The sequence below is a fragment of the Canis aureus genome, chromosome 2 (genome assembly GCF_053574225.1).
Source record: "Canis aureus isolate CA01 chromosome 2, VMU_Caureus_v.1.0, whole genome shotgun sequence".
NCBI lineage: Eukaryota > Metazoa > Chordata > Mammalia > Carnivora > Canidae > Canis > Canis aureus.
Window position 1 is genome coordinate 71,687,741 of NC_135612.1, and position 11,708 is coordinate 71,699,448.

The 11,708-nt window shown below is 49.1% G+C and overlaps 1 protein-coding gene across 1 annotated transcript in view; it reads left to right on the forward strand.

Moving 5' to 3' along the window:
* STK32B (serine/threonine kinase 32B) overlaps nucleotides 1–11,498 on the forward strand; it is a 387,142-nt gene extending 375,644 nt beyond the window's left edge. Inside the window, exon 12 of the mRNA XM_077878608.1 lies at nucleotides 9,507–11,498. Within this exon, the coding sequence (XP_077734734.1) occupies nucleotides 9,507–9,645 (139 nt within the window). The 3' untranslated portion in view covers nucleotides 9,646–11,498. The remainder of the gene's footprint in view (nucleotides 1–9,506) is intronic.
* The last annotated feature ends 210 nt before the right edge of the window (nucleotides 11,499–11,708 follow it).

An 11,708-nucleotide genomic window follows, 5' to 3' on the forward strand; every position in this document is an offset into this window, starting at 1 on the left:
ATAGTGAGGGCTAGAGACACCTGCACCCCAATGTTTATAGCAGCAATGTCTACAATAGTTAAACTGTGGAAGGAGCCTCGGTGTCCATGGAAAGATGAATGGATAAAGAAGGTGTGGTCTATGTATACAATGGAATATTACTCAGCCATTAGAAAGGATGAATACCCACCATTTGCTTTGACGTGGATGGAACTGGAGGGTATTATGCTGAGTGAAGTAAGTCAATCGAAGAAGGACAAACATTACATGGTCTCACTCATACGGGGAATATAAAAAATAGTGAAAAGGATTATAGGGGAAAGGAGAGAAAATGAGTGGGAAAAATTAGAGAGGGTGACAAAACATGAGAGACTCCTAACTCTGAGAAACGAGCAAGGGAGGTGGAAGGGGAGGTGGGCGGGGAGATGGGGTGACTGGGTGATGGGCACTGAGGGGGGCACTTGACGGGATGAGCACCGGGTGTTATGCTATATGTTGGCAAATCGAACTCCAATAAAAAATATACCAAGAAAAATAAATAAAAAGATAGTGAGGGCTAGGGCAGATGAATAAAGAAAACACAGGCGATCCCATTGGCTTCCCATCTGACCTCCTCTTCTTCTGGGCAGGTGAAACACAGTAACTGTACCTGGATGGGGGCAGGAAGGGTAAGGGGATGGACAGGGCTGGCTGCCCAGGCAAAGAGATGGGCAACCCCCTAACTCAGACCCCTCAACCTTCAAAGAGCTCATTCTTGTCTGGAGCCACGGGGTTTCCCCATAGGAACTCTGCATTCCAGAACTGCACTGAGGGCATTGGTCACCCACAGAACAGTGTCTGGATCTCCAGATTCCCCCTGTCAAACCCCAAATCTCAGGGGCTTACAACAAAGGTTTGTTTCTTACTCATGCTATATGTCTACAGAGGTCATGTGAGGGGGTGCTGCTCCCACATCACCCTCATCCTCCTCACCCTAGGACCCAGCCTGAAGGAAGCAGCATTTCTGGAACATCACAGTGACAGAGGAAAGAGACTTTGAGAGGGTCTGGCATCGGCACTGCTTCAGCCTGCTGGTGGCATTTCTCCTCACTCTCTCGTTGGGCAGAACTATTCCCACGGCCTGCCCAGCCCCAGAGCCCGGAACTGAGATCCTTCCAGGTGCAGGGAAAGGGGCAGGTCACACTGGGGAGCACTATGAGGAAAGCCCACCCATTAGGCCTTTCTTGTGCACCCAAGTCAATGGGGACCCAACATGTCTCACCCGCAAGGCAGCTCGAACACAGATTATCAGCCTCACCTCTAAATCTAGAGAGAAATCTGCTCGTGCAGGTGTGCAGGCAGAGACACGAGGCTGGGAAGGTGGGAAGAGCAAAGTCCTCCCCTTGAGCCTGAGCTCGGGTCTGACAAGTGATGTGACCTACCACCAGCTGCTCATCTTTGGGTGTCCTCTTCTCGTCCTCACCAGGGGTATTGTGAATTCTTCTCCAGGAGGTGGACGTAGGTATTCAGTGAGGAGGTGTTGAATGGGAACACGCTCAGTACATCTCAGTCTCCATCACTCAGAAACCTGAGGCTGCCAACCCTTCCGTTTCCCCGAGTGATCTGTTTGCAAAGGGACGTAGAGGGGGAGACACAGTAAGGTAATCCGCTGCATCTTGCCAAATCCCCCCCTGGTATAGCGGGCCCCATCCGAAGACTCCCTCAAATACGTTTGCTTTAGGCAACAGCAGATAAAACTGACGGAATTTTAATGCTTCTGGCCAGAGGCTGTTATTGAATTTGTGAGATAAGGATGGCACACAAGGCGATCTTCCCAGTAAGTGATGAGGTTCGAAAGCAGAACGGCCGGTTGTACTGAGTTTTCACTTAAGGAAGAGTCTTTCTGATCTTGTGGGAGCCTGGGAGATGTTTTCTCAGAATCCCAGAGGAAATACTCCAAGGAGACACGACTTGAAAGGGCCCTCTGTGTCCCACTGCTCCCACACACTGGCTAGCGCAGTGGATTGGGGCTTCACGGAAGCAGGGTTTCCACCTGGGCTCCACAAGAGAGGGGAAAGGGGGAGACCATTGGGGACAGGGCGACCTCAGCAGGGACAGCGACCTTACAGCGCTCTCAGCTGCTCAAGGAGACCATGCAAGGAGGGCAGTTAGATGCCCTAACTTAACTCCCCTTGCTCCTCCTGACCCCTGTGGAGGCTCCCCACTGGCAAAGCCAGCTGAAGCTGGGGGCTTGGGAGCCTTTGATAAGCACCCTTCCCTCCCACAAGTTAGACTCCCAAGCCCTGAGCAGCGGGACTGAGTGAACCCAGGGGACGATGGGAGATGGTCAGCCCAGAGGGCGTCCAAGAATTGAAGAGAGAGAATAATTCTAGAAAACACATCAAAGGCCAGAAGGGGAGCAGCTGTCACACAGCAGAATCCTCAGTTTCTTTTCTAGGTGGAAGAAGTTTCTAAGGGTCTGAGCTCTTCCCCCGTGCAGGGGGTCGTCTTGGGGGGGGGGGGGAGGACAGCAGGGTTCTGCTAAGAGTGGTCTGCTTAGGGATGCTAGAGAAGGGATTTCGCAGTGTACACACAGGGGACTGCTTTCTTCCCGTCAACAGCCGCCTCCCGACCCTAACCTGATAACCTTCGCTCAGTTGGGTATGTGACCTTCCAGAACTTTTTTTTTTTAAGATTTTATTTATTTATTTATTTATTTATTTATTTATTTATTTATTTATGAGAAACAGAGAGAGAGAGGCAGAGACAGGCAGAGGGAGAAGCAGGCTCCCTGTGGGGAACCCGACACGGGACTTGATCCCAGGACCCGGGATCACAACCTGAACCAAAGGCAGACACTCAACCACTGAGCCACCCAGGCGTCCCCAGAATTCTCTTCCAACTTCAACTCTGGTTTTTATGAACCACAGGGAAGCATTATACATAACAGCTAAGAACACAGACTCTGTTGTCATGCTGCCTGGCATTGAATACTGACACTTGCTCGCTTTGTGACCTTGGATCTCACATTAGTGCCTCAGTCTCCTCATCTGCACAATGGGATGTAAATATCTACTTTCTACGGTGGTTGTTAGGACAAGTGAGTTAACACAGGTTAAATACTTAACAGCCTTTGCCACATAATCAGCACTACCCAAGTGTTTGCTAATATAATTCATTGTATACAAAATTATCAGACCATATCCATTAAGTGCTGTGTCAAACATCATTTTGCCTTGACATTTTTTTGCCTTAATATTTTTTTAAAGATTTATTTATTTATTCATTCAGAGAGACAGAGACATAAGCAGAGGGAGAAGCAGGCTCCATGCAGGAAGCCCGACGCGGGACTCGATCCAGGGTCTCCAGGACCATGCCCTGGGCTGCAGGCGGCCCTAAACCGCTGTGCCACCAGGGTTGCCCTGCCTTAATATTTTTAATTAACACATTCACACACAGTAACAACCTATCCCAACTCCCTCAGCTACAAGAGAAAAAGCTCCATGCACGTTAGCTCATGTGAATTGTTGCCCACAAGGGCCATGACTCCCCAGTTCTGCAAATGGCAATCCAATTTTTGTCCAGCTAGGACACCCTGTTGCTTCATTTAATTACAACAGCCTTCTTTCCCCCTTGGGATGTTGGCACAACCTGCCAACCTGGGCAAACACCCTGCTAATAAAAGATGGGCATTTATTCCTTTGTTGGCGCACCCATCCTCCTGGCACCTGTGGTTTGTGTACCTGCCAAGGGCTGGGTGCTGTGCTGGGTGTTGTGAAGACACAGATGCCATGCTGTGGCCCCCTCCAGTGGGTGAGAGACACACAATAAGACAGGAGACCTGGTTCAAGTCTCCAGTTCCATGTCCTGGCCTTCCCTGGTTTGTGAGCTCCTCGGCAGTGCGCCACAACTGCTGGGGGTGGATTCTCTCTTACTCAGCCTGCTGTCCTGTTCCATCCACTTCTGGGTCCTGACCCTCAGCCACTCTATATATATCCCATTCCAGCACGTCCTCTCCCTCCTCTTCTGCCCTGACCCCTCTCCACCCAGAAAGTGGCCTGCAGAGCCATCTCTGGGGACCCCCTTGCTGGGAGACATTCATCAGAATTATGGCTGCAAGTTAAGTTTTACTCATTGATCCTCAGTTTCCCCATCTGCAAAAGGAGAGTATCTGCACATTGTGATCATCATCTTGAAAATAGTTGCCCTTTGCCTGGGTGGCTCAGGTGGTTAAGCATCTACCTTTGGCTCAGGTCATGGTCCCAGGGTCCTGGGATCGGGCCCTAGGTCAGGTTCCCTGCTCAGTGGGGAGTCTGCTTCTCCCTCTGCCCCCCAACCCTCCCAGCCTAGCTCATGTGCTCTCTCTCAAATCAATAAATAAAATATTTTTTAAAGAAATAGCTGCCCTTGCCCGGGTGGCTCAGAGGTTTAGCATCGCCTTCAGCCCAGGTTGTAATAATCCTGGAGACCCAGGATTGAGTCCCACGTCAGGCTCCCTGCATGGAGCCTGCTTCTTCCTCTGCCTGTGTCTCTGCCTCTCTCTGTGTCTCTCATGAATAAATAAATAAAATATTTTTTAAAAATAGCTGCCCTTTATAAAGGACCTGCTACAGGACAGACAGACAGCACACAGTGGTTCATGTTCTTCTGTCCCTGTGTTACAAGTGAGGAGAGGGGGGTTTGAAGAAGTGTGTGCCCAGCCCCTAGGCCAGTGATGGCAAAGCTGGGCCCCTGGGACGGCCAGCCCTGCACTCCCCCACTACACTACTCTGCCCCTCCATCCACGTTTCTGCACGAGCCAGGAAACATCCACAGGGAGAGCCAGTGGAATGCTGGGAATAGGTGTGAAAGCAGTTCGTGCTGACTTCATAAACGAAAACCGGGCTCTCACAGCAGAGGCCAGGCCTCGCCTCTGGAAAGTGCATAGCAGATGAGTGTTGGTATTAAGTGGACTCCATCCTGCGTGTGTGAAGTAGCTGGAGTTGCAATTTGATTGCTAATCATTTTATTTTACTCTTCTGAAATATTTTGCCTTTGAAAAATGCCTCGAGCCTGATTTATTACAAATTTTAATGTGTGTCCTACTCTCCTTGGTAGAGGTTCAGTGTCTCAGAGCGCTTCCTTCTGGCATCTGATGGTGGAGTTTGAGAGATTGAGGGAACTTGTGGCTGTCACTCAGAATTCCGGCCACAAAGCTGAGAATTAATGTGATAAGTTGGCTGAGAAAATTAAACGTTCCTGCCATTGCAGAGATAACCGGCCAATTTGCATCAGCAGACTTGAGCTCTGCCTAGTAGGATATGTAAAATCCTTTTTCATTTCCTCTTGAGTTACAGATAACTGGACTGTGGGCTAGTCATGGAGGTGAGCTCTCAGGGCCACAGTCATAATGGTTTCATATCCGTCTTGGTTCGAAGATTCCTATTTAAGCAACATGAGCCTTTTAATTCCTTTGGAGCATGGAACGATTTTTCCATGCTCATCCCTTCCCCCCAGGTTAGGATTGAATGGCACAGGAGTCAGTAGAAAGAGCAGGGGTCTTGGAGAACGATATCCCTGGGTCTGAATCCAAACTCCCAAAGTCACATAGCTAATAAGTTGTGGACCCAGGGACAGGAACAGCCTGGCTCTAAGCCGAGGCCTTGTGCTATGCTGCTTCCTTCCAGCAGAAACTTTGTCACAGTGGATATTCACTGTTTGAATATGTCTGGTCCTGCTCCACGCAGCCCCTTCAACTGTGAGCCTCAGACAGTAGGGGAGTGAATGGGTGGGTGAGTGGATGGAAGGTGGAAGCACATTGATAAGATGGGAGGATAGTGGAGGATGGCTGGTTGGATGGATGGGTGGATGAGCAGAAGATGAATAAATGATAGATGGGGGAGGTGGATGGGGAAATGGAGGTAAGTGGGAAGATCAACAGATCTGTATATAGTGAATAGATGAAATGGATGGATGGACAGGTGAATGGGTGGATAATGAGATGAATAAGGACTAAGGGGGAGGATGGATGGATCGATAGATGCGTGGATGATGCATGGATGAGGTAGATGGGTGGGTGTGTATATGGGAGGTGGATGGGTGAGTGGTAAATAGGTAAGTGGATGAGGAGTGGACAGATGGGTTTGGGAATGGGACAAATGAGTGGACATGGAAGTGGGTGTATGGGTGGGTGGGTGTATGGATGGATGGGATAGATGAATGGGCAGATGGGTAAGTAAGTGGATGAATGTAGGGATCAGTGCATAGAAAATGGGCAGATGAGTGGATGGAGAATGGATGGTGAATGGTTGGTGGGTGCGTGGGGGTGCAGATGTAGTGAGAAGAATGAAGGCCTTGGTGCCTCCCAGAACTGGATTAGAATCCCAGCTCCATGTGCTATAGGTGGATGGGTGGAAGCCTATAGAAAGGTCCTTCTTTCTGGATTCAGCCACCTTGGTTCACCCTGAATCTGATGATAGGTTGCCAAGGGGGGATGACCCATACTGACTCATACCTCATTTAATTAATGCTGTAGGGTCCAGTACTCATGGTCACATTATTTTATGTATACATAAAATATGTATGGTGACTTCAAACTGCTAGTTCTACTCTTTAAATAAACTCTGGCCAAAAGAAGCCAAAGTACGTAAACCATCAGCTCCAGAGGATGCTGGTCCATGCTGAACTGTTCTGCTCTACTTTCTTACCTGACTTATGTCCCTTCATTTCAAATCCCTGTCCCTCCCTCTGGCTACCCCCATTCCATAGCAATCCTTAAAGTCCAGCTCAAATGCTGCCTCCTGCAGGAAGCCTTCCCTGATCTACACAAGACTTCTGCATCCATCTCTCTCTCATCCACTCTGTATTATGCAACCTTTGAAGCTATATTTCGGGTCAGAGAAGTACAAGAGTCTAGAGACAGCAAGGCTATCTATGCTATGTTTGAGCACTTAAAATCTTTTTTTTCTCATTCTCTTTTTTTTAATTGAAGTTCGATTTGCCAACATATAGTATAACACCCAGTGCTCATCCCATCAAGTGCTCCCCTCAGTGCCCATCACCCAGTTACCCCGACGCCCCACCCACCTCCCCTTCCACTGCCCCTTGTTCGTTTCCCAGAGTTAGGAGTCTCTCATGTTTTGTCACCCTCTCTAATTTTTCCCACTCATTTTCCTTCCTTTCCCTTTCACTATTTCTTATATTCCCTGTATGGGTGAGACCATATGATGATTGTCCTTCTCCGGTTGACTGGTGTCACTCAGCATAATACCCTCCAGTTCCATCCACGTCGAAGCAGGATATTTGTCGTTTCTAATGGCTGAGTAATATTCCATTGTATACATAGACCACATCTTCTTTATCCATTCATCTTTTGATGGACACCGAGGCTCCTTCCACAGTTTGGCTATTGTGGACACTGCTGCTATGAACGTTGGGGTTCAGGTGTCCCCAGTGCATCTGTATCTTTGGGGTAAATCCCCAACAGTGCAATTGCTGGGTCGTAGGGCAGCTCTATTTTTAACTCTTTGAGGAACCTCCACACAGTTTTCCAGAGTGGCTGCACCAGTTTGCATTCCCACAAACAGTGAGCACTTAAAATCTTAATGGGATTCACCTCTATCCTGTGATATACCCAGAGAATTATGTGGCATTACAATTGTGAACCAAACAGGGAGGTTCTACTTTGGAAGTACAGGCATTTCTCATTTAGTTTCTTAGCCATTTGAGTTTTCCCTAGTTTTGATCTGAGTTTCATTCCAGAGGTACCTCCTAAAGTAGAGGGGAGGACAGAGAAGGGACAGGAGAGGGAGCTTCCTGAGCAGTTCCCAGCCCTGCCCGGGAAGTCCGACCACCCCCTCTGCTGGTACTAGACTCTCCCTCCCCCACTTACTTTATCCTCTGGGTCCCAACCTGTCTTGTGGATGAATGTTGACCCTAACCACCTTTCCCCTTCTGGCTACCTGGATAGCCACAAGCCTTGGGGACAAAGGGGCTGCACACCAGGGCTTCGTCCCTGTGGGAAGACAAAGGGTGGGAGGCAGTGGCCACCAAGTTTGCGGTCTTCAAAATACTGTGTTGCTGCTGCTACTTCAGCATTTCCTGAAGGACTCACTCAAATCCTGACATAATTGCAAACACCAGAGAATCCCACTCAGCACAAGCATGCGTGCACACACTCACACATAGGTCCTGTGACCCGTCAAGGCCACGGACTGTGTGGTAGTCATCCGGGGATCATCTGCAGTGCCCTGGAAGCGTGTGTTTGCTGAGTGAAGTGGCTCTTTCACACACATCAGGCAGCAGGTCTGTGCTCTGTTTGACAGAACCGGCTTATGTGAGAAGTAAATTTGGGCTGAAACCTGTGTCTTTCAGAACAGGCAAGACTGTGGCAATCTTATTATTTCCAGCCCCACAGTAGGGCTGGAATCATCTCTCTGATGATTCCCTTAGCCTCCTCCAAGTGAATGGTTTAATCCTAGGTTCCATAGGAAGGCTAAGTCCCGGAAGACAGCAGCTGGACCAGCGGTGCCCGAGTAGCAAGTACTGAGAGCTGTGTTTTTCCTGTTCTCAGACTTCTTGCTCCTTCCCTACATGTCTCCATTTTATTTTTTGCCTGCCCCATGCACACAGTGACAGTCGTGGGATAGTGCGTGAACCTGAACTTGCAGGTCACAAGGAGAAGGCTCTTGACATCTTAGATCACATGGAGGGTGAGCAGCGGGCCGGCTATTAAGAAATGCAATGTTTAGAATCATGTTCCCTTAACAGTTTGTCGTGGACCATTTCGTAAGGCTGGGTGCTCATCTGTTTGGGTATTTATTTAGTGGATAATTCAATTGGTGTCCATGGCCCCATTGAGACAGTAAACTCCATGAGGACAGAGAAGATGTCCTCTTCACTCTGCTGGCCAGGGTTTCCCCTGCTCCCTGCCTTGGTGGCTGGTACATCAGTGGGCATTCAATGCATCCACACAAATGAATGATGTGTGGGGCTTATCGCCTACCCTGATGGTGTGAGAACTTAGGCAAATTACAAGCTTGATCTCCTGTAGACCTCACAGGGAGCCATTGGGTGGGAATTGTCATATCCATTATATAGATGGAGAAACTGAAGGTGTGTGTGTTAAATATCTCACAGGAGTGTACCTGACCCAGGCTTTGACCCCAGGCCTGCCTGGCTCCGGGGTACCACACTCTGGGCCAGGGAAAGCATGGGCTGAGGGCTTCCATGCACACCAGGGCCTCGTCCCTGTGGGAAGACAAAGGGTGGGAGGCAGTGGCCACCAAGTTTGCGGTCTTCAAAATACTGTGTTGCTGCTGCTACTTCAGCATTTCCTGAAGGACTCACTCAAATCCTGACACAATTGCAAACATTAGAGAATCCCACTCAGCACAAGCATGCGTGCACACACTCACACATAGGTCCTGTGACCCGTCAAGGCCACGGACTGTGTGGTAGTCATCCGGGGATCATCTGCAGTGCCCTGTTTGCACCAATGCATCTCCTGAGCCTCCCACTGCCCTCTGCTCCACGTCACCATCTCACATCTGTGCTGTGCTTGTTTGCAGGCTGAGGAGGCAGCAGGGGCAGGGCGGCCAGCTCTTGGACACAGAGGGCCGAGAGGGGAGCCAGACCCAGGGCAAGCTCCAGGACGGGTGCAACAACAACATTCTAGCCCATGCCTGCTCCCGCGGCTGCAGCAGCTAAGCCACCACCTACAGCACCTGCCGGGACTGCACAGATCGTCCTGCCCACCGAAAGCCCCTCTCTGTGCCACGATGGTCCCAGTCTCACCCCTGATGACATCAAATGCAGAGAGAGCCCTGAGCTTGTTGCCAAGAAGCCCGGGTTCTGGACCCAGGTGCCTGACAGATTCTCTGCGTGACTTTGGACAACCTTGCCCTTCCTGTGCCTGTTTCTGCATCTGCCAAAGGGGTGAAAACAGCTGTGTCCCACCTCTAACCACAAGGTTATTGGGAGAAACCAGATGGGTAGCAGACATGCAAAACCTGTGACATGAAATTGTTTACACAGGCAAGCTACAACCTTGATATTTGAAGTGTGCTCCCATCCCACAAAGCAATTAGGCCATCCCAACTTTGCAGTTTGGTCCATCATGGTGCATCACATAGTACTTTCGAAAATGCAGCCCAACGGCAGAATAAACATCTCTGAGCCTGCCCTTCCGATTGGGAACACGATTCCCAAACCCTGGAGCAAAACCTGAAGAGTCCTCGTTTACCTTCCCTGCGGGGCCAGTCTTTCTGACCCTCGAAGAGGGTGTGGCCTGCACATCAGCCTGGTCCCCTGGGTCTCAATGCTGCAGGTGCATGGCTGCCCTTATTCCCAGAAGACTGCTTCCCACCCATAATTTCAGCAGCTCCCTACCCCCACCTCATACCCTGTGCAGGGATGGCAGGCAGATGCCCCTCGGAAGGACAAGACACTAACCATCAGTCACTCCTCTTGAGTGCCATCAGAGTTCCTCCCAAAACCCAGTCCCACAGCCAAATTAAGTCCCCACCCTCCTTCTAGATGTTTTTCCTGTGAAGGGTGTGAAGTGGTCTCCTCAGCATTGTCTTAAAGAGGGTCGCCAAATGGCATTGATGAGGTGGCCCTGTATAGATGAGTAAAGAAGCATGGGTGACTAGAACAATTCACTCTAGAAGGATGGTGGACTCACCCAAGGAATGACATGTTTGGGGAGCACTCGCCCTCTGAATGCGGAGAAGCTGTAGCACCAGGGACAGAGCTCAGACGTGGAGTCAGGCTCGTTGAGAATCCAGCCCTGCTGTTTACTAACCAGAAGACCTTAGGCAAACTGCATAATCACTTATGTATCATTTTCTTGTTCTAAAGTGGTGATGATAAAACCAGCCTTGCAGGATCATTATAGGGTTCAACAGCATCCGGTGCGTGACGCACCTGGCATGCACCACTCACTAAACTTTAGCCACATTTTGTGGGCATCACCATCATCATCTGAAGAAACTTTGGTCTGTCACTCATTTGGCAGGTCACTTTCTGTAGAAACAAGCTTGGTGTTTAGGATTCCTTGAACTTTTCTTCCTGGAGTCTTCTTCAAACTCTGTCTACCCCTATTCAAGTTTGTTTTTATTTTTTTCTCCCAACTTCTGGTTTTTACTTTTTACATCATGAATCAATCAATCCTTGGGGCTGTCAATGTCATCTTAGACGTCTTAAGAGAATCATTTTAATGGATGGTGTGGTTTTGTATTTTTATTTTAAAAACAGGAAATGGTCATTATTTTCCTCCTTTGAACCAAGCTTATTTCTCAATTGTGTTGCCCACGTTAAGTCTACTTGTCTTGCACACTTGTCATTCTGTGTCCCCCATCGGCACTGTTCTGTTCCCTCTAGGAAATCACAGGGCTGCTCCTCTCTTCACTATGACCTGGGCAGCACTTCAGATTCCTCACTGGGCTGAGTTCATGAATTAGGGGGCAGGAGCTGGAAGCAGCCCAAGAGACACTGGATTTCCTGGCTGTGTTTGAATCAGTGTTGTTTCTTGTTCAGAATAAACTATTTCTTGGACATTCTTTCTTACAACTTTGTTTTTCTGTGGGGTTGGGTGAGATGGGCAATGTTCCTCTGAGTCAAAAGGCTGAAGCTGAATTAGGAACAGAGAGATGGGAAGGGAAGGACTTTAGTTGGTGATGTCTTTACTCACCAAATAAAACCAAACTTGGCAATTCAAGGCTCCATTCAACTTGATCACAATTTGTATTATTATTATTATTATTATTATT